The 24,588-nt window shown below is 33.9% G+C and overlaps 1 protein-coding gene across 2 annotated transcripts in view; it reads left to right on the top strand.

The window, feature by feature from the left end:
• fz2 (frizzled 2) overlaps positions 1-23,625 on the top strand; it is a 162,101-nt gene extending 138,476 nt beyond the window's left edge. For both annotated transcript variants that reach the window (XM_072529180.1, XM_072529179.1), the window contains one exon: positions 16,342-23,625. In XM_072529180.1, the coding sequence (XP_072385281.1) occupies positions 16,488-18,305 (1,818 nt within the window). In that variant the 5' untranslated portion in view covers positions 16,342-16,487 and the 3' untranslated portion in view covers positions 18,306-23,625. The remainder of the gene's footprint in view (positions 1-16,341) is intronic.
• The last annotated feature ends 963 nt before the right edge of the window (positions 23,626-24,588 follow it).

The raw sequence follows: 24,588 nt of genomic DNA, 5'->3' as shown, positions 1-24,588 counted from the left end.
TGCTGGAAGGGTCGCATCATCCCTCGTACGTGAGTTCGCGTGTGTACTCGTATGTAATGCGACAGTTGCAAAGGGTGTATTTTTTTCTTGCTACCACAGCACGCATTTCGCACCCGAGCTAAAAGCTTTTTAATGAGTCATTAGGCAATTTCGTTTCGCTTCGCATATGGATTTATTAAGTGTAGATTATAGATTTTCAGGATGTAAACATTTTTGGTATATTGTGTTTATGGCTAAGAGGGTGATGGAATTTGGGGTGAGTTTTTTCTTCGTAATTTAAAGTAATTAACTAATAAATGTGAGAGTGGAAGTGAAAAAGGGTGTAAGGATGAAATACACTAATGAATTACCAATGTGAATGGAATTTTGATAAAGAATTAAAACTAAAACTTTTGAAATGGAAGAACACATGTTATAAACATTGACCATAACTTTTACAAATATACCCCCTTTATAAACGACCCCAATTGGACAAATTTCAATCAAAAGTGAGTTATGAAACAATAATTATAAAAGTAACTTTCTTTTTATAACTTCATTTTCTTGAAATTCTTGAAATAATCCTTTTGTTCACATTTCAATTCTGTTCTGCTCGTTGCTATTTACCTGGTTTCTTTTTAAGCAATCTACCCATCCTGAATAGATAATAATTCGTATGTTTTTATATACAAGGTGTTTCACGACGGGCTTACACGATCTATATATCGAAAACTATTTACACGATATTTATGAAAATTGGTATTTATCCTCTCCACACCATTTTTCATTGTATTTTTGTAATTTTTGTACTTGTTTTATATATAGGTATACTTTGTTTTGTTGTTCAGGATTTATCTAAAATAAAAACAGCTAGTTTCATTCAGAATATTAAATCCTATTTTAAGAATTCTATTTTTAAACTCAGTTTGAATACAGAATTGTCATACCTACAGTAATAAAGGTTTGGTGTCCTGCCAAATCTTATTACAGTACAGGAAAGAATAATAAAATTAAATACACTATACAATACAGTGTTGTAGAAACTACTACACAGAAAACTATTTTTCTATAATGGTGACTCATTCTATAGAGTTCAATAGCTCTGACCACAACGCTGACAATCACCTTCCTATGTAAATTGACCTCCGATTATGCAATCAGTGTAGAGTGTTTTTCTTACAATAGATCCTGATGTTAAAGTGCCTTTTCGTGTTGTCAGTTGTTGGTTTTCAAGTACAACAGTTACATATGTAAGTGTAATTCAGAATTCTTGGAGCGAACAAGCCGAATAAATACAACGTTATTTGAAGTGTTAAGAGAGTTTTATAAGACGAAACGGTTTTGTGCGTTTATGAATAAGCCACAGACAAATCCTTGTTGGTAGTTGGAAATGTAGACACTACTTTAAGTGTGAAGACGGGAGTATGAAGCAATTTTTTTGTTATAGAAGTTAATGTTAGCACTACGACTTATATGATTATCTACTGATAATAAAAACTATTAATAATAATTATTATTATAACAGGTTTTTTAAGTAAATAATGTTATAATGTTACAAAACCTGGGTAAATTGTACTAATTACCATTATTGGCTACCATATTGGCTTTATCTAAACGATAATAAAAACATTTCGTAAAAATGCTTTATTAAAGGTATATTTATTTAAAAGACCGTTTCGGGCTAAATCAGGGAAAGTTTTCGGAATAAATATTCCATCTTTAGTGCTGCTAAAAAGGGATACATGTCTAAAGCCATTAAATATATCTTGTTAAATTGATATTAAATTACATGATTGCTGCTAATTTTATCATCATCATAAGTGGCTCTACAATCCGTTGTGGATCTTGGCCTGCTCACAAAGAAGTCGCCACTCCTGTCGATTCCTGGCAACTTTTCTTCATTTCTGACCCTTAGAATCTGTAGGTCTTCTTCCACATCATCAATCCATCTCCTTCGTGGTCGTCCTCTACTTCTTGTGCCCTCTGGTTTTGAAAATGTTCGTGTTTTCGTGATCTGACATCCTAGCAATGTGTCCAGCCCATCTAAGTCTCTGCACTTTAACGATTTTTATCGATGTATAACTGATATAGTTCAAAGTTGTATCTTCGACGCCATAGCCCATTTTCATTTACGGCCCCAAAAATCTAAGAATTTTTTTCTCAAAATTACCAAGAAGTCTTTCATCATTTTGAGATAAGGTCCACGTTTCAGCCCCATATCAAAACCGGTCTTATTAAGGTCTTTTATATATTGAGCTTTACTGTACGTTTTATATTTTTATTATTTAAATGTTTCTGGAGACCGTGAAACTTTGCTATTGCTATGCGTCTTTAATTTCGTCAGCATCATAAAATATAATACCAAATAATGTAAACTAAATTGTAACATAGAACTTTTAACGGGTTTTTACCCTGATATTTAGTGGCTCAAAACATGTACCCCTAGACACTTATGATGGAACTTGGCTTCCGAAAACGTTTTGTCTTCATGACATAGCCCGTTTGGGTTTTTAATTTATATACCTTTTATAAAGGATTTTTACATAAAAATTTTTGTGATACATGGTATACAGCCAGCTACAGGAACTTAGTTTCCTTGTGGATTTTATATTGAAGTGTTCTTTCACAGAAACATTGTGTACGAACCAATAAATTAAACATTACAGCCTTAGCTTTTGTTATCAGCAAAACTGGTCATTAAAGCTAGAAAGCTTCTTTTGTCCGGTATGTTTTGTACAAAATTATGGAATTTAAAAGTTGATTTTTGAGAAGTGGGTTTGTTTTGAATGGGAAAGAGAGAACGGTTTGATGGGTTAAAAAGAAATTATGAAAGGGATTAGAGATTGGAGGAAATATTTGGAAGCCGAAAGGATGGGGATCTGTGCCGTTTGACTTTAAGCGAGAGGACATCGAACAAATTACCATTCCGGGAGATGCATAGCTAAGGAGAGTTTGGCAGGGAAATGGAGATAGAAACGGTTGTTAGAACGTTTTTGATCGCTGTTTTTATAAGCACAACCGGGGGAGGAGTTTTCGCTAGGGAGCTAATTAAAGTTAATTGTTTTAGTAAAGTACAGAGGCAAATTGTATACAATTCATATACAACACCATACTTAAAAGTGTATCACATATGGCAGTGAAGTTTGGCCAATGAAACAAAGAACAGAGAAACTGTTACTAGCAACAGAAATGGACTTCTGGAGAAGAGCAGCAAGCAAATCAAGAAGAGATCGGATACCAAATGAGCGAATACGAGAAATGATGGGAGTCAAGCATACAATAGTTGATGACATAAAAACAAAACAGTTAATATGGTACGGCCATGTACAGAGAATGCCAGATGACAGGATTCCGAAACAGATTTTGACGTGGACACCACAAGGAAGAAGAAAAAGAGGAAGGCCGGGAAGAAGCTGGAGACAGGGAAATGAAAAAGAACTAGAGGAAAGAGAAATCCCTCCAGGCCTATCGTTAAATAGAGAAGAATGGCGGTTAGGAGTCGGAAGGCGTAGGAGAACGCTGTGAACCGATAGTAGTAGTAGCAGAGGCAAATTGTTGAGACAAGACAATTAATTGAACTAAACTTGTATAATTTTCTTATGTTAATTTTATGTGTAAAAGCTATATAATTTAGGGAAACATTTATTTCTAAGGATCTGTTAGTTGTATCAAAATTTTCAAAAGTATTTTATCATTATATTTTAATTTTATTGCACAAAATTAGAATTCTTTTATTTACTCCCTTCTGACTCCTCTTGTTATCGAACACTATAAAAGGTAAATGTATTTCTGAACTCAAATAAGAACCCTGAGATAAGAAAAACATATAATTAATAATCATATAATTTGCTAAATTGATTCCAAGATTACAATATCAAAATAGTTGACAATGCACATGTCTGTCTATAACGAACACGAGTTACACAGACTCCTGAGAAATATAACATTTCCACACTAGCAAATTATCATAATGATACTAATACTTGTTTACTATGCTTATACGAATTTTAACGAAGAATAATCACCCAATATCTAAATGGGCTCCTTTTCATTCTTGCAAGCTATCCATGCTTTCGTTTCTATTATGGGGAGATACAGTCTACAAGAATCACTGCCGTATGTAAGAATAAAGTCTTTGATATCAGATCTTCAAATACTGAGAATGATGCTATACAGACACGCCACTGCGTGTATCTCGAAATTAATTGACTACATCTAAATCAAACTCCTGCAAAAACACCATAACGTCGTGCAACAACTGTCTCATCTTTTCTTGTATATTGACTTATACAACAGCAGCATCGATAAGATCCAGCGACATTTAGCATTTGTGCGACTTCGCCACAATTAGGCCAGGCGAAGGAGTTGGTAAGGATTTTGGAACTACGTCTTTGATTGTTTTACAAAGTTTTTTATAAATTATGCAACATGATGTATTTATATAAGGAATTTTGTGGTTATACAATACAATACCACATCAGAACACTTTGTGGTAGTTCGATACCTATAAAAACTAACTTGCTATAGAAAGTTTGAACATAATTTACATAAACTCTTCTTTAAGTCAAGATAATCGGCAATCATATTGGACCTAATAAAGAAAAATGAGAAATAACTAAATTTTTAAACAAGTCATGCAGTAACTATTCAACTAAAAAGAAGAGAAAAAGGAAAAAAGGAAGAAAAAGCAGGAAAAAATCACAGATACATACAGAAGGGTGGGAAATAGAGAGGGGGATATTGCAGCTGGAATTTAGATCATTTATTGTTTCTTTAACCTGTCTCTATCCTGTTTTTAATGATAAGATTTTGGTATCTATAAATTATAAATTTCTTAATCAAACAATGTTTCATTTAGCAATGAAATATTTCTCCATTTGACCATATTTCGTGCTGTTTGAATGCTATTTCATGCTTGATGCATACATACACCGTCATTCATCTTTATCTTAGTCTACTATTTCGTCTAGTTTTCTCAGGTTTCGCTAATAGAATACGTCTTGTGGGGTAGTCTTTGTCTGTACTGGCTAGATGTTATATCTACTGCAGACGTGCAATTTTTATTGCAGCAATCTTTGGCTCGATTCGTTTGGGAAAACGAAAGTCAAATATTTGGTCTGATATTTGGACATATTAAAGACAAAGATCATGATAGTAAATAGTCTACATAACAATCACTAACGCATAAATTCGATTGACCGGTTTGAGATTGTGAGCTCATACATCATCTGGGATCATTGATCACAAACACAGAGTCACTATAGGAAGAAATAAAACGTAAATGTGGGAGGATGTAAAAGGACTCTTAAATTTCACGAACTGTAAAAATAAGGTCCATAAACTGCTTAATATTCCCAATACAGACATACGGATGTGAATCTTGGACCCTGCGTCAAGCGGAAAGAAGAAAGATATACGCCACTAAAATGTTCTGTTGGACAAGAATGTTACGAACGAGTTCCGTGGACCGACCAAATGACAAATAATTCAATTTTAAATGAGCTAAAAGTTAGCAAACGGCTGTCCCGCAAAAACCATCTCCAACAATGTAATGAGAGCAGACACAGAAAACATGGAAAGACTTATTATCCGAGGAAAGGTGAAAGGCCGAAGATCATGATGAAGATTCCCAGAAAGATATATCCACCAAATTACAGGAATATGCAAAAGAGGAATATGCATGAGTTAAAAGAAATGATCAGAGACAGACATCTTTGAAGATGGACAACATCACGACATCTACACTCCCTCCGGGCACCAGGACTGAAGAGAGAGAAATATCCTTGGGTTCATCTATTTTTTTATACTGATTTTATAGCTAAACACAGCCACAATAGACCTCTTAGAGTGAAAGGGTGGTTAATCTTCCATTAAAATTGAACATAGCTGAACGACGCCAGGTTTCACTTGTGCCTTAATTATTTGGCCTAGTATTTATGTGAGAAATCTCTCCCAATACTACAAATCTGTTTTCATCTGAAATTGAAATTGGTGGTTCAAGTTCTTGGAGAATTTGAACTATTAAGGTCCTCTATGTCTATATCATGATCTTTTTTTTCTTGTAAGACAGTAGTTTTGATTACTCCATATTATTTTATGTTTGTAAACGTAATTCTTCGGTTTTTTAAAGAAAATTGTTCTATGACTTCTAAATTTTATTCAACAATTTCATCAATATAATATTTATTTATATTTCTCTATAGTCAATAATTTGGACATATTTTAAAGTTTCTAGCCATCCAGCATACTGGCCTAATATCTATTTGTGTGACTTTCCTCCAAAGCCCATTAATATATCGTGTCAAAGGAATGCATCGGGTACCGGTACTGTCTCCGATGTCGTGCTGGGAGTACCCACGAAGCCTCCACCGAACTTTGCCTTCTGCAGCCTGTATCTGTCTACCATCGGGGTCATAAAATCCGCTGTGACAAGGGTTCGGGCTGGAGATTTCGTTCTTTTTGTTTTGTCGTTTTCAGCCATGCTCCTTCGAGAGGGCAAACAGTAAAGTTTTCGAATAACGACTTGGTCGTTGTGTTGATAATATCGAGTAGCACGATGTTTAGAAATAATGCTGCGTTGAATTTATGTACTGGAGATGGTAGATTTATATTAATAGTAACTGATGCATTTACATTAAAAAGTTCAGAGGTTTTTAGGTCAGAGATAGAATATTTATATACAAAATATTAACAATATATTATAATATTTTTATGCAAATGTATAACTTTGAAGTTTCAATCAATTTTATACAGTTTCGACAGCAGTTAGATAGGTTGATCAATTTGGCAGAAAAGTCGAAATTCTATGTATATAATTGTGTTACAGAGAAATGAGTTTATACATTATATAGCGATACATTAAAATATTCCAACTATAATAATAACAGCATCCATATACTAAGAGGTATCCGACAAAGCTGTTTCATGTCTCCATTGCTCTTCAACTTGTACTCTAAATGCATATTCAAACAAGCACTAGACAATGCCAAAATTGGTATAAAAATAAACGGTAAATATATTAACTATATGAGGTACGCAGACTATATCGTTCTGATAGCAGAATGAATAGAAGACTTCAAAATACACCAGACAGTAATGATCAGAAAATGAATTACTAAACAAAGGGACACAACCACCATTACAAGAACAGAGGCAGCAGCAGGCACGGCAGGAGATACAATAACAAGAACTTTTGGAAGATGGAGAAGAAAATGAATTAACTAGACCCCCAACGCTAGAGGAGGTCCAAACGGCAATTTACATACAAAAAAGCCATAAAGCACCGGGAATAGATAAAATACCGGCAGAACTACTCAAGCAAGGAGGAAGGAATTTGACACAGCAGATGTACCAGCTAATACGAGAGATATGGACAGAAGAAGAAATCCCCCAACAATGGAAGACATTATAATCTGCCCTATTCATAAAAAAGGAGACAAACTGTTGTGTCAGAATTATAGATTCATCTCTTAACTTTGTTCGGGATACGAAATACTCACAAACATCCTTAACCGAAGACTCCAACCTCTCACGGAAAAAATCATGAGGGAATATCAAGCAGGGTTTAGGCAAAATAGATTTACCATTGACCAACTATTTACAGTTAAACAAATACTAGCAAAAGCATGGGAATATGACAAGGACAGTCTCTTTGTAGATTTTAAACAAGCCTATGATTCAACAGATAGAACAATTCTACCTAATATATTGGAAGAATTTGGCATACCATCAAAATTAATACGACTAGTGCAAATGAAAATGACAGAAACAGAAGCACAGAAGTACAAATGCAAGAATGCAATGAAAAAGACCTGTTGGAAGACCTAAAAAGAGATGGGAAGACGAAGTCGATGAGGATGCCAGGGCCTGGGAACGCGATCATGAAAAAGAACAGCGGTAAATCGAAATGATTGGAGAAGCTTGTTGAAGGAGGCCAAGGCCCGATTTGGGCTGTAGTGCCATTGGATGGATGGAATGATCAAAACCAATGAAAACTGTCACGTTGAGCTAAACAACACCCAAGTAGAACAAGTTCACAAATTTAGATACTTCGGATTACTTAGTAAGTAAGTATACGAACAAAAACACACGCATAGAACAGGCCAGGAATATCTACTAGCAATGAAAGCAAATTGTCTATAACAAAAAACTGTCTGGTCAGTCCTTCTCTATGGGGTTGAATGCTGGACATTAAAATAAATACCATAACATGGCTAGAAGTCTTTGAAATGCGGCTTCATCTCAGAATGTCATGATTTCGTAATATCAGAGAATGGACGGGCATGAACGTTTAACGGTGCAGAATAAGGAAAATTTTGATGTGATCATTAACCTCTAATAATGGAATGCACCAGAAGAAGACGGATGAAATGGAAAGATAAAGCGTGTCATGTTGTGACGTTGTAAACGTCACATGTTTGTTATTCTTCTTTAAATATTTATTTTACCATCTATTAACATCTCATAACTTTATCACTCATTTTACTATTTTTATTTTAAAAATAGTTAGCACTCAACTTTTCATTCAACTCTTCAATCAACTTAATATCCTATTTATTTTTTTACGTTGGGCGCCAATGTGTAATCGTTGGAAGACCCATCAGAAATGGTGGGTAACAGTATAATTACCTCCGAAAGTTGGGAGTCAATGTAGAACAATACAACTCACAACTTTCTTTAACTTCAACTCTTGTTAGGCCTCGTTTAGCTCAGTCTTTTAGGTGTGAGAACGTCTTATCTTAGAAGTAAATCTGAAAAATGAGTTTGGCTAGGACAAATAAACCTATATACATATTAACTAATCATATTTATTTTACATTTTATATTTTACATAAATAAATATAAAATTGAAATTTTCTTATTAAATCAAAATCTTGCCCCTTAAATGATACTTACGGCTTCTGATGTTAATTAAGCTTCAAGCTGTATACCTTCAAGTAGTTAGACAGTTACTTTCAATGTTTGTATATTCAGGTGGCCATTGAGTTCTGAATAGCAGCTGCAGTTGTTATTGCATGGTCGACAATGTGCTGTGAAAAGTCTTTAACGAGTCTCAGGAAGTTTCACCCATGTGGTTTCGATATGAAGTGATAGTAGCTGATTCCCATAGGGTTAAAATCAAAAACTTGATGATTATGATGATGCAGTTCTGTTCTATCAATAAACTGGCACTTTTGCATATGACTACGTCGAGTTATTTTCTCCAATGGTCTTATTTTCTGATTATGTCATTGAGCAGGCTATTTTTCGATGTAAAATATCATATAATTAATACCGGGAACACAATTTATTAAAACTAATTGGGCATGTTTACACTCTCATTATCAAGAGTCATGACCTGGTTAACTATTTCTGCTTTTTCTATTACCTACATATTTTGATTTTAACGAACATTTTGCAACTATCTTGTTAGTATACTATTCGATACACAACATTCATATAAACTCAACTTATGGACATAATATACAATTCACCTTTTACAGATATGGATCAATTTATTCTGTCGTATATTATCGATTTTATATGCACCAGCAAAAAGTTGCTACTCCTTACAACAGGTAGTACTGCCTTTCTAGGTAATTGATAGTTGCGAGATATTTAAACGGATATATCTTGTTTTTTAAACAAGGTCTTGTTTGCTTTTCGTTTTTTATGATTTGCATTATATTTACATAATTACGGTGGTAATTATTTGATGTGATTATTAAAAACCAGTTAACGTTACGTAGTTACTACTGTTGAAGAACTATATTAATACCACACATATGGTTAGAAAAAATGTGCAATAGTTTTGCTAATTGACCTAGATACTATCTACAAGGTGACTATTCACACACAAAAAACACTGACACGGGAAGATGTGTTAGTGTGTCTTTTAAAACAATCTTAATAATGCAGTAAGAGACGTCAAATTAGACAACAAGGGAAACATTTTTAACGCTACAGTAGGCGCGCCGATTACCGTTTCATAAAAGGGCGCGCTGTTTATTTTGTACACGAAACACATTTTAGTTGATTTTACCAGATTTAGTGCATTTTAACAAAGTGACAACCAAGATTTACAATATACATACAAGATAATAAACATAAAAATGCATAAGCCATGCTAATATAACCATGTACCTACGATGTACCATATTCACTCGATTTTTTCTGATTGCTGACGATCATTTTTCTAATATTTTATGCAAGTAATTGTGAAATTGTGTAAATTTCTGAATGCATACAAATATTCTACATAGTCCACATCTAACTGTTGGAATTCTTTGAGCATCGACATGTTGCACAACGTAAACGTTTTCTAGAGCTTTGCAGTTCTGTCCTAGTAGGTTCTTCACGTGATTTATATTTGATTGGAAAAATCTTAAATATCACGAGGAAGATGTCGCATTGTCGCTCTTTCTCAAAAATGTACTTTCATTAAACTCAAGTTTAAATTCTTTAGGAAAATTCGGCGGCATATGTTTCATTAGCACAAATAAACTGCGCGTTGATACCCGCCATATCCATTAGAGGAAAATACATAATCAATTGTGGCATTATAACTAGAATAATTTCTGGTTTTTTAGTTTCGCAGTTTACGATGGCAGTGTATAGTGGATAGTGGATAAAAGTATTACCCACTTACTTTTTTTGGAACAAATGAAACCATAATGACGTTTTCCTGGAATCCAAAGAGTGACGTCCCCATTTCTTTTTCTTTTTGGGGTTAAAAATTCAATAGGTATTTCCCTTTTGTTTTTTCTCAAGTACCAATTGAGGTTATTTTATGTTCCAAAATAAAAATAGCTAAAGGATAACTGTATTAGATAAATTGGTATAGCAATTATCGGTTATCCAATTGCGATTTAAACCTTTTTATAATTAATAAGCCTATCTACAATAAATATTACTGGGGGGCATAAAGACCCTCAGGTTGCCCTCCACAGTAAACCTCTAAATTTCCAACAAAGTAAGTTTATGCATCACCCAAAATGAACGGCTTGATACCGTATTTGCTGATTTATTTGGTAAATACTTGATGAAATTACATACAACGTCCCCTGAATCCCTTTAGTTTTGCGTCTATTGTAACAAATTCACTAAGATTATAGGAATTTTTACAGTTACTAACAAATACGCTCAATCTTTTTCTAATTGGTGGAAGGTTTGTCATATTTTTTTCGATCATGTGATTTGTGGTTTTGTCATCAAAACGCATTAAACGTAACAAATAAAAATCTTTTATAACTCATTACTGCTCTGAGAATTTCTATACCTGTTTCACCAGATGTCCAAAGTTCAAGTGCATAAGTATGGTTAGCCTTTTTAGTGCCTATGATGTAAAGCACTTTAGCACTCCATCTCGTTCTGCTTTATATCTCTTATTTAAAAAAGTTTAAATTAAAAATTCTTTATAAAAGGTATATAAATAAAAATTCCGGGCTACATCGCTACAACCCAGAACTTTTGCGGACTAAAAAGTCCATCATCAGTGTATTATTACCAGGTATACATGAGTCCAAGCCACAAACCCTTAAAAAGTTACAAAATGTGTTACATTATTGTTGAAAAGATGGTGTGATGTATTTAACAGATACCTTGTAGGGCTCTCAATAGGGGTTGTTGCAGGGAGTCTTTGTATTGAGTATTTTGTAACTTTTTAAGTGTTTATACCCAGATATTTAGTGGCTTATCAGCGTATCTTCCTCAGCGCGTCTGTAAAATCAGCAGATCTCACAAATTGACATGATTGTGGCAGGGTAATTTATAATCCAAGGATCACAGGTCGAGTTGACATATTCAGATCGAGTTCTTAAGAGGTCCGTAAACCGATCTGTCAAAGGCTACAATTTATGTGAACAGTGTGGAGGAAAAAACAACACTGTCACGCGGTCATTAGGAAATCTAATGCAGCAATGGACAGGTGAGGGTCATCGAGTGAGAAAGGCTATCCAGCAATAGCAGAACGGGTTTTTTCGGGGAACACTTAACGTGCTTAACAAAATATTAACACCATTCTAAAAAATGAGCTGCTGTCATCCACCCTGAAGGATTTGCATTTCCAATACTTAATGCTGGAGGATTGTTTAACATATGTTGCCTGAAATTCACCCTAGGAAATTATGAAATATGAAGAAAAGCTATTTCCTAAAGCTGAAACTGCAACGGCCAAAGTAACCATTGTTCCTCTTTCTTGGGAGGTAATTCGTCCAATTTGTTTAAATCCTGTTCTGGCTACAATTCTGTCCGGTTTTTGAACTGTAGTGATTTCAGTTTCGTCGATATTATATATGCATTGTGCTCAAATTTAGAGGCGTGTGAGAGCATAAGGGTGCTAAGGTTTAAAAAAAAAATCGATAATAATTTTATTAAAACTTGTAACTCTTGCCAAACTCGTGACTTCTGGTGTTTATATAGATAATATTAAATTATAATATAAAATTAAGACGTATACTGATACAAAAAAAGATTTCTTACTTGCTGTGGTTTACAATAACCGAGAAGATTATTGTAAACAAACTGTTTGTGTAACAAACAAAATTATCAGTGCATCTATGTATGTATTAATAAACTGATCGAAAAAACTGATACAATAGTAGTAGTAGCAGAATTAAAAAATATTAGAGATAAACTTAGCAAAGCCCAATATCCACTTTAATTGCTTAAACTTAAGAATTCATTCACTTCTTTCCTTGGTTTTTAAAATATTGGGTTGGTCCTCCTCTTGTAACATTTTAAATGTTTTAACAGAATATTCGTTTCTATTGTTTATTTTTATATACTTTAAATATAAAAATGGACAAAACAATAAGGATATTTCTAATTTTAGTGGCATTCTAGGTTTATGATCTTTACCTATAAAAAATCAACTCGGTTGACGTCATTTTTGTCTGTACCAAGTAGATTTTCTCATAAGAACTTGTCGTTTATCTAACATTTGGTTAATTAGTATAAATGATTGCCTAATTAGTAGAAAAAATCTTAAATTATACTGGAGATTCTCAAGAGATGCCATCAATTTAAAAATAATTATTATTCATTTACTACTAAATTATTTAATGCGATACAGTGGATTTTGAATGGACATAGGGGCGTCAAATACTTGATCAAATTGATTCATTAGTTTAACGGGTTCAGAATGAAAACTTGTCTCCGTAATTCTTGAACTAGATTAGACTACTAATGCGGATTCATTTACTTAAATGGATATAAACGGTACGATATTTATCTAAGGAGGTTCTGTTCTACTTCCGTAAGATAAAGGTGGGCGTGAATGCAGAAAATGTAACGTATTCGTCTGTTCCACTCACGAAAAAAAATTTACCTATTTTGTTTGGATTTTGTAGGTTTAAGGCTAAGAAATGGGATTATTCAGTAACTAAAATCGTAGAAGTGTGTTAAATAGAAATGATGAAATATTTTGCTAAAGAATTAAAACTAAGTAAGTTTAAAATTTTCAGAAAATAAAAAATAATTCAACTATTTTTGTTTTTACATTTTTCTGTTTTTTATTTATTTATTTTGTATTGTTTCTGGGCGTTTTTCATCCTTATGTCTCCGTAATTGATTTCGATCATTTTTTTTTACAAACAGAAAGTGATTTTTGCTCATTTAAAGCTGTTATACATTATACTGTTATAAAATACATTATACTGTTTGTTTTTGCCTAGATTGTTAGATCTTTCTCAGGTTGAAATAATTTTTACTCGATATCTAGTACGGCATCCCACGTTTATTTTAAGGTTCTTTCTTTCCATTTAGATTACAAATAAATGAGTCGTTTGGCCTAGTAGCAATTTTCAGACTGCGAAGTAAAAATATCAGTATGTGCGATACATCTATAATGTGTTTGCATCTTTCAGCTTTAGCACCTAATGTCACATGTTTTTGGGCTAACTCGCTTTAAGCCTTTGAATGAGCATGAGCGATGATATATGTTTCGGTGCTGCCTAATCTTAATCACGGATTTCTTGAAATATTTCAGCAACACTTTCTTATTTTCGACAGTACCTATGCTTTAGATTTTCAATACAGTTACATAGTTTCTTTGCTTTATTTGGTTGATCTTGGTCAATTTTTGTCCCACGAGAAGCTAGGAAAAGCTCAGACCACCACCGAGCATGAACAGCTTCTCATCCACGATAAATCTCACCGACTTTGGGGGTGTTATTCTTATTAAGTGTGTGATTTTTGAAGTGAATACTTCTTATAGCTCGGTATGATGTTTTTGCATGGGCCCGAAATAATATTACTCCTTCGGATTGACGTCACTAAAACCGTGGCTATCTTCCTTTGGCTAATTTACCATTTTTTATTTTTAACGCGAATGACCGACGCTCGATTCCACGCCGAGGAGAATTTTTTTAAATCCCTTACCTATAATGCAATATAATGATAATCAAAATGAAGGCTATTTTAATTTTGTAAATTCTGCATTTCTTCTCAGCATATAGTATCAGTTATTACAACTGTATAATTAAAACTTTGATATTTCCGAAATTATTTCCTTATCAGGACTGTTCGAAAAATAACAGTTCCCTTTTTATAAAGAAAGTAGATAGTATCTCTAAATTGAGTCCTCGGGCAGTGCAAGCGACTTTTTCCTTAATAATTATAATGTTATTAATAATTCGCTTAAAGTCATCGCTGGAGTTTATGGAAAATTCATATAATCACTCTTTTCTAAATATTATGTTGTAAATAATGATTACTTTAGTAGAACGATAAAAAAATAACAGTTCCATTTGTGTAAAGAATGCAGACGCCATCTTCAAATTGAGCCCTCCGGCAATTCGAGCAATATCTATTAGGAAAACCGTATTTAACAGTTTTTGTTGCAGTTTCTTAATAATGATCATTGTATTAACAATACGCTCAAAGCTATCGTTGGAATTTGTGGGAAATTAATATAATTTTTTTTAAATCAGGCCTTATCGTGTGCATCACTTTCTATTATTTGGCACAGCGCGAGATATATGATACCGTGATCTAGCGCTTTCTAAAACCATATATTTTCTTTAAATAGATTTTTAATTGTTTCTCTATAAGAATATTTATGTATTATACAAATATTATGTTAAGAACCGTGGGATCGTTACTAATGACTGATAAATTACCTTTAGTTTTTCATATACTTTTAATAATCCTATGGATATTCCATAGCAAGTAAACAGCATCAGGAATAGCATCATAGTTTACATAAAGGCATCATAATTTAGGTAGTAATTTTAGTAGTAAGTAATCATCATGTTTGATCATATTTGCCTATTATTGTTGAATATTCCGAGTATGTGTTTAACTCTCGTTCGGAAATCTAATACTTTAAAGCTTGATTCTATAATATTTGGATGCAGTCGTCAATTTAAATTCTCTCCTGGCATTTAATGATATACGTTTTCCTTTCTGTATTAAAGATGTGCGATAACTGTTGGAAATTATGTTAATATCTCAGACCGTTTAGATGTAAAACGATATTATACATAGATAGATAGATATATAAAACACAATATATACGAGGTCCATTCGTAAAATAAGGTTTCCATGAATTTTAAAAATAGTGCCCATAGAGTACCCTTCATTTTTGTTTATAGTGTTATACATCATTTTAAAACTTACGCTTTTATTGTACATAATCGCCGTTTTTATCTAAACAATTTTGCAGCCAATCCAACTTTTCTATCTTCATGTTACCATTCTACCGTCAATCGTTGGAGGAATCTAATAACCTCTTCTTTGACTTCATCGTCGGTACTAAAGTGTAAGACACCCAAGTGTTCCAGAATAAGTGATAATCACTTGGTGTTAGGTCCGGACTGTAGGTGGGGGGAGAAGCATAACAGTCCAGCCTAAATCTATTAGCCGTTGTTCAGTTTGATGTGAGACATGAGGTCGAGCGTTTTCATGGAGAAGCCTCACACAACTGGACATACATTGGGCTGAGGGAAGTCTCAGGAATACTTAAAGTAAGGTCGGTAATGGCAAACCTCTGATAATCAAGCAATATTCGTTCAACTTTTTCGACAAATTGTCTGAAACTAAAAGCCTTTCACTTCGATCTTTATCTAACTTTAACTTTATATAACTCCGATTAACTGACGATGAATGTCAATAGGTGAAATTCGTTTTGCACAAAACAAAACAAAAAACGTATCGTATCAGTACGTCGCATTCTTTCTCAGCGGCATCTTCTTACGATGCCTATCCGTTACGATGTACTGGCGATCAGCATAGCTATCCTAAATCAGCGGCATAGGGAACCTTTTTTTTTACGAATGATCCTCGTAGATTTTACACTAGTAGTTATATTATATTACACATTACCTAATTTGCCAGTAACTTTTAAAAAACATTGTTTCTAATATTATTTTTCTTTTGTTACAGATCATGGACATATCTCGAAGTCATAACCACCTGAAGCAATAATGATTCAATCGACTGATCTTCAATAGCCTGTAGAAACCTTCTAGAAGTTAAAAAAAAGTTAACAAGTCTGATAATAGTAATAAGTGAATGAAAACACTGTCACTATGAAAACCACGAGCGCCTTTCTCGTGGTCTTTCTCACGTGCATTCTAGCAGCACTTCCAAGTCTAGCCAGTTCTTCGGTCATTTCTTCCGAGCCCGAAGGACGATGCGAAGAAATCACGATACCGATGTGCCTCGGAATAGGATACAACTACACTCGAATGCCAAACGAGCTCAACCACGAGACTCAAGACGAAGCTGGTCTAGAGGTCCACCAGTTCTGGCCGCTAGTAGAAATAAGATGCTCACCAGATCTGAAATTTTTCTTGTGTTCTATGTACGCGCCTATATGTTTAGAAGACTTTCTCAAACCATTACCGCCGTGTCGAGGTATCTGTACTAGAGCGCGAATTGGCTGTGAACCCATCATGACTCAATACGGGTTTAAATGGCCTGAAAGGATGGAATGTGATCATTTTCCCGTGCAAGGAGGAGATATCCTTTGTATGGACCAACCTGCTCAAAACAATGCTTCGTCAACTCCCAAACCCACGTCAAACCGGAAATCACTGAAACCCTGTAAGAACGGTTCAAAAAACTGCTCAGTTCCCCTAGGAGATCCAAAAAGAAAAGAGTGCAAATGTCAATGTCAACAACCCCTCGTCTCCATGGGGAGAGAAATGCAACTAGGCATAAATCGAAGCGTCGCCGGCATCGCAAACTGTGCATACCCTTGCAAGGAAACGTACTTCAATCCAGACGAAAAGGAGTTCGCCACCATATGGATAACGCTGTGGTCAGGTCTATGCGCCGCCTCCACCCTAATGACACTTACCACGTTTTTCATAGAAACGGAAAGGTTCAAGTACCCTGAGAGACCAATTGTATTCTTATCTGCATGCTACTTTTTGGTATCCGTAGGATATTTAATAAGAGTAGGAGTGGGTCACGAAGAAGTTGCTTGCGACGGAAGCATTATCAAGTATACCTCGAATGGACCGAGTCTTTGTACAGCCGTGTTTTTATTAGTTTATTTCTTTGGCATGGCTTCTTCCATATGGTGGGTGGTTCTTTCTCTCACGTGGTTCTTAGCTGCTGGACTGAAATGGGGAAACGAAGCAATTGCTAGTTATGCTCAGTATTTTCACATAGCAGCTTGGCTGATCCCTACCTTCCAAACTTTAGCTGTGCTACTTTCAGGGGCAGTTGATGGAGACCCCGTATCTGGCATTTGTTACGTTGGAAATATGAATATGGACAACTTATGGACTTTTGTTTTGGCTCCTTTGGTGGTTTACTTAATACTTGGTACTAGTTTTCTATTAGCTGGATTTGTTTCGTTGTTTAGAATAAGAAATGTGATCAAAAAGCAAGGTGGTGCTGGAGCTGGTTCCAAAGCTGACAAATTAGAAAAACTGATGATTCGCATAGGAATATTTAGCGTATTATATACTGTACCTGCTACAATAGTCATCGGTTGCCATTTGTATGAAAATACTTTCCATGAAGAATGGATGAAATCTCTAGCTTGCACTTGTCCTGCTAACGTAATTTCCATGAAAGAGAGGCCTATATACTCTGTCTTAATGCTCAAATATTTCATGGCCTTAGCGGTAGGCATTACGTCCGGGGTTTGGATTTGGTCAGGAAAGACCGTCGATTCGTGGAGAAGACTCTCAAGAAGACTATTAGGAAGATCAGATCTATCAGGAGCTAACGCCGCCTTGATTAAGAATCGAAACAAACCTCCCCCGCCTGGTTTTCTAATGGCCGGTCCAGGTAGCGCTTCTCTTCTCGGTCCCACTGGCAGCGTTGCCTCCGCCAGCCAGCATCATCTCCACCACCATGTCTTGAAACAACCACCGCTCAGTCACGTATGACAAGCGGGAGAAGGGGCCGCACCTGTTATCGTGAGCCATCCACCCCAAGGTTCTGGACCTTCGTTAAGCAATTACGGGCCCATTTGAGTGACCGCCTGGGGGCCCAGAGATATGGTCACAGCTCTCTAGTCTTCGCCGGTGCCAAGTCGGACACTTCTTTTTTGTACAGAAAATTTTTCCTAGTTTTGTTATATATTTATTTATTGAATATAAGTGTATAAATGTGAAGGGTTATATACTCATGAAGATTTATTTTTATTGAAAGGGGATTCCACATTTTATGCTACAATTCTTTTCAAAGATTAGTAAAATATTCTACATTTATAGAATCGTAACTAACTGAACTGACAGGCGAATGAAACCATAGGTTTCGCAGTCAATATCGCAACCACGCCCACATAACTAAACTGTCCTATACTGCTATAGTCCAGTATAAGTACAGTTTAGTTGGTGTCGTTTATAAAATCCATCGACTCCATGCTAACATATTTTAAGTTATTTCCTTGAACCAGTAGTTTTAATTTATTTCTTTTTTAATCTCAGAAAAGTCATTAAGTATAAAAAAATATCTGTACAATTGGTTCAGAAATACAGCACAATTCATAACTTACTTAATAATAAACATTACCAAAGTTTCAAGTTCACTTCCTGATCGGTAAGTTACAAAACCGCATATCAAAAATATGGAACCCTCGATAGCCTGACTCAGATGTATAAATTTACATATTTTAAATCTAAATGATTTCTTTAACTCAAAAATAAGTAGATACGTTGTTATTTTAAACTAACCATGACTTAGCTAATAGGAGATAACATCCAAAAGTTGTAAATAATTTAACTCATTGAATATACAACCAATATCTTTGATTATCCCAATGTTATTGCTTTCACAACCTTCTTTAAGTTGAGCGTCTTCATTTTCTTTGAACAGAATTGAAATTACAGGTAAATGTGATGAAAATGTTTATATAATTATTGTGAATTTTGGTAGTTTTGCTCAAAATTTGGTACAATTATTCTGGTCCTGCTTATATCTGCGTATTTATATTTGCTCAAACGTTAAGGGAACGGCATTAACAGATTATGTTTAACACTGATTTGTTTTAAGTAATCATTTCGTATATCGAAATTTCCATTTACATTTTCTTATTTATACAATAGTGGGATATTTTAAAAGTACCTACTTAATCAAAGCTTAATATAGCTTAAAATAGCTTTGCTATTTTAAAAGTATCTACTTAATCGAAAGCGTTCACAAATAATTGTACCAAATGGTTGTCTTTTACAAATAGTCAATGGTAATTCAAGTACCATATAACTGAGTAATTACCTTTGGCTAAATATAACGAAAAGTACAAGAGAATATTAAACCGAGTCAAAGTTACAAAGGATTAGTCCTATAATATTAAATAAGTTAAAAAAAGCGGTATACAGGGTACCAACATTCGTAAAAATATCATCATATTCATAAGACTTGGTTGTTTTTTCTCTTGTACATTCAAAATCTATACTCTCCTCTCAGTGAGGATCTACCACAAGTGATCGCTAAATACGTAAATAAAATTATTTTAAAATTTTAATGTTAAGGTTCTATGTACTAATAAATATATGTCCAAACGACAAGACGGGCAAATTTTGGTACTTTGTAATATCTAATATTGTAATAATGTATTGCAAGGATTCCATAAATATGTAAGATTAGGTTTAACTTACGTAGGTTCAGACCAAGACCAAGTAAATCAATAGTATTAATGCTCTTGCACGTGATTTTTGCTGTTCTCCTGAATCCAAAATCAAATACAGATATTTATAGCCATTTTTATTTTGCAGTAAACGTTCACTGGATCTTCTACATGTATCAGTATCTTCTTTATTTACATTTTCAATAAAATATGATAATTCGTAAGTTCTTCGTATATATTTTTTTGATCTTTTCTTAGACAAAACTCGAAAGGCACTGGGTGGTAAGATTATTGTCCTTCCTTTAAAATTTTCAAAAAAGTAATTCCTTGTGTTCATCGAAAAGGGTATCTTTCGGTTCAAGTTTTCATTAGCCAATATATGTCGGTAATAAAGAGACGAAAGCTGAAATACTTCGGTCACATATGAGATACCCTGAAAAATATGAACTTTCCCGCCTGATTATTCAGGGAAAGATCCAAGGTAAACGTTGTCCTGGTTGAAAAAGAACGTCATGGCTGAAAAATCTATGACGGTGGTACGGCAAATCGACTACATCATTATTTAGAGCTGCTGTCGATAAAGTCCCGATAGTGATGCCAACATAACGATAGATAATGGTCAAGAAACTAGAAGAAAAAGGTATACGTCTAGTTCAAATCTTGAATAAATTACATTTGCAAATAATGTATAGCAGTTTATTTCTACAGTTCACATCTACACGATGATTCATTCACCTTATCTATGTTGTATAGATGCTTTTTCTGCCAACCGTGCCTAATAATCAATTGTGTGACTGTTTATGGCTCTCTCTTATTAAACTTTGTCAGGTTGCGAGTCTTCTATCGATACTATCTATAAGTTTCTTTGTATGGATTCGTCTTGTATAGATTTCCACTTATTTTGACAACTCCTTTTCAGCCACTTTTGAACCTCATATCTTGCAGCATATTTAGTCACTCTATAGAGCGGCTTGTAGCCCACAAAGGTTTCTCTTCAGTACCGTTTTGCTAACGAGTCTACTTGTTTGCTCCATTGCAATCTCTCATGCATCGGCAACCATATTAAAGACACATTATTGTCTTGTACAAATTTATTTTGAAGATCATTGTAATTACTTACCAGTTTTGATTGATAAATGGTTTTTTCACCGCTAATATAGCCGCATGACTTTCAGCATAAATATGAATTCCATTGGCTGTATAGTCCTCTTTATAATTCTATATGTGGACGTTTGTATGTTGACTAAGGCTGTAAACTTTTTGTATTTTGTTCAATGTATTTTTGTCAATCCAAATGTCCAATTGAAATCTTGTTCCCTAGAGGGTATTAACCCTTTTGTTTAAAATAAGTTCTGGTGCCAGGTTCCTTAAAAATATTCAGTACAACCTTAAGTATCCATGTACTCGTTTCAGGATAGCTATAAAGGCTGCCGCTGAAATATATGAAAACAGCAGCGAGACTTATCAGACCTTCTAAAGATGCTGTTCCCTGTACTATTCAGGGATCCCGTGGTATTCGTTAACCACTGTCTCTGTAGAGTGATGAGATTAATTATTCCAACACAGTACATATCCATAAGTTACCGTGTAATAGGTATCACGAGAATAGTTGCTCAGTTCTGTTGAAGATATTATTGATATGAGTGCTCATGGCAAAAAAGTGCCTACGGAAAACCGGTCACATTTTGTAAACCCAGATATCCACAAGCAAATAAGAAGTTTACCACAAAGAAGATTCATAATTTTCGTCGTACAAATTATCTGACTCGGTTATGTTTAGGTACCTCTTACAGTGTTATGCATGGATAAGCAATATAAAACTTATCGTGACATGATATGATAATTCGATAATGATCTAATACATTTGTGGTAGGTTTTAATTTCCATGGCAGTCCTGCTAGTAGCGTACGTTTTTGAGCACGAACGTGACTTCTGACCTAAGTCGCCAGTTAAGTCACTCGATCTGTTTCCACCTCATACCAACTCAAATGTGAAGTTGGTCTTTGTGCAATTTCACTAATCTTCCTTTCAGTCTGATTAAAATTCTCCTTAAAATCATCGTTTCTTTAAAACTGATATTCCATTTTTTTATTGACTCCATTATTAGGGTTCTTCTACATATTAAATCTTCGATATTGATAATTTTATTAGCAATTCATACCTGCATATCACGGGTTCTCCAAATACATATCCAATAATTGAATTAGCATACAATGGACCATTTTTTGATCTACATTAACTTCTTATTCATAAGTTCATATTTTTTTATTCTCCGAGGTCCAAGGTTGAAATTGGAAAATCGTATGATTGAACTTTGTTTACCTCTCTCAATGCCTATACGTGCTATTTGATCCTTAAAGTCACTTGTGAGGTTTTATTTTTACGTATACTGTGCATTATTGAGACAGTTATTGAGTGCATATCCAAACATGGAATTACTATACAAGTACCAAAGTTTTTTGTTAGTCAAATGGATTTAAAATTTATTTTATTGTCTAGTGAGTGCTGTGAATAGATGCGTGAGCATTTGATAATTCAATGGAACTCTGTGGGTAAAAGAAGTAAAATATATAGCCATATTTGTGCCATAATAAATGTTATCGGGGGACCATCCACTGGAATGGAGATTTACATTTCATTGAGGTATCAATATGAGTGATTGAAACGACAATTTTTTGAAAGGATCTTATATGTATATATATATTCTTGTAGAGATTTTCTTGTTAGACGTTAGGATTTCTTTTTGGTACCAACCCCATAATCTTTTGTACTTATAACCGTCTATGTAACCGATTTTTGTATATAGATATACAAGCAGCAAATGAAACATATTGTATCAAAAATAAGGCTGCTAATCAGACACATACTAATAGGTAATAACATAGTTAACCTGTTGATTGTATGTAAGGAACAAAACGTGATTCACTGTATCCATAGAGTTCGTCATTTCTTGCAACTTTTGAGAAAATAACCGTTCAGTAGAAACACAAATAGATTAAAATCTAAAATTTAGCGTTAGGGAAAAATCTGATCTATAGACTGAAAACAAGCAAGATTTAATAGTGTGGTTAAATTTTCTCCAACTAATACATATTTGTGGAAATAGGAAATTGCAAAGTTTCAAATAAAAATCTTCAAAACAAAAAACAATTTGATATGACAGATATGACATGATTCATGACAGCTGTCATACTTCAGATTTAAATATTGACAGATTATTTTAAACAAATATTTTATTGTATTAAATCATTCGTTTTATTGGGACTCTGACGTTGCAAAAGATGCAGAACTCAAAAAATAGCTTTATTATAAATAGCCGTAGTACATATCAAATTTTTATATATATAAAAAATCAAATGTTTATAATTCGCACATTTCTTTGGTTGTAAGGATAAGTTATTAACACGTTTCTCTCCTTTTTTTATAACTATATTTCTGTTTTGTACATTATTTTTTATGCTACAATATTCAAACTTCGACTGAGCACAAAAGTTGTTTTTGTATATTTTTTTAAAGAAAAAAACTTGTACAGTATATTATTTTTAACTGCGTGTATAGTAGTGTTAGTTACTGTAACTTGTCTGTATGCTTCAAATTGTATACGATTAATGATTATATTTTATTGTTCGAATTTAAAATCTTGTTGTTTTATTTCTGACCCTTTCATTAAACATTACAGAGATATGATGGAACCTGATATTAATTAATGTAAACTGATTTCTTAAAAATACAAGTGGGACCGGATCTGATTTCCGAACCACACAGTGGTTCAGCTCCGATATAGTCGCACTTTTATAATAGTATTTTCACCATAATAAATCAACAAAAGTGACCTGTCTATTGAAGTTAGTGTTATAAGAAGGCGTAAGAACTTTAGTAAAGGATTCTCGATCTAACCTCCGAACAGTAAACATATCAGCAATTAGCGATAATTGATATTTAATATTAGCTTGGTAGTTTGGACAAAATAAGGAATTTTTTTGTTTCAAATGTAGAATTTTGTTTATATCCAAAATTAAAACAAAGGTGCTGTGTAAAAGTTTTACTTCTTCTGGACTAAAAACTGCAAGTCTGATTTTTCTATTTCATCTATAACAAATCAAGGGTAAACAACTATTTCGCCGATTTGTCGTGAGGTTAATTACCAGGCCTTCCGGTAATGATCAATTATAAGCACCAGGGCCGTATTCAGGTTACTTAGCCCAAGCATGGAAATGGATTTAGCAGCAGGATCTTCCACCATGGAAAGTTCTGGCAATCTACTTATAAACCAACCATCAAAATTATATTCTACAGCTCTTAATCAACCTATAAATAAATTTCCAAACAAAAAACAAGCAACAAATTTATTAAAATCCTTTGTAAAAGATATATATTTAAAAACCCAAACGGGCTATGTTAGACAAAACGTTTTCGGAATCCATAATTCCATCATCAGTGTCTAGGAGTACATGAATGTAGCCACTAAATATATGGGTAAAAACCCGTTAAAAAATAATTATTTACATTTGGTTTACAGTATTTCTTATAAAATGTTAAGATGTTAAAGTTACCGTTGGATTAGGTAACATGGCGACATATGAATCCACGTTGAAGTTGCT

This window comes from Diabrotica undecimpunctata, chromosome 4, assembly GCF_040954645.1.
Source record: "Diabrotica undecimpunctata isolate CICGRU chromosome 4, icDiaUnde3, whole genome shotgun sequence".
Lineage (NCBI taxonomy): Eukaryota > Metazoa > Arthropoda > Insecta > Coleoptera > Chrysomelidae > Diabrotica > Diabrotica undecimpunctata.
Note: the sequence above shows the minus strand (reverse complement) of the source record. Positions and strands in the feature narration are given on the sequence as shown.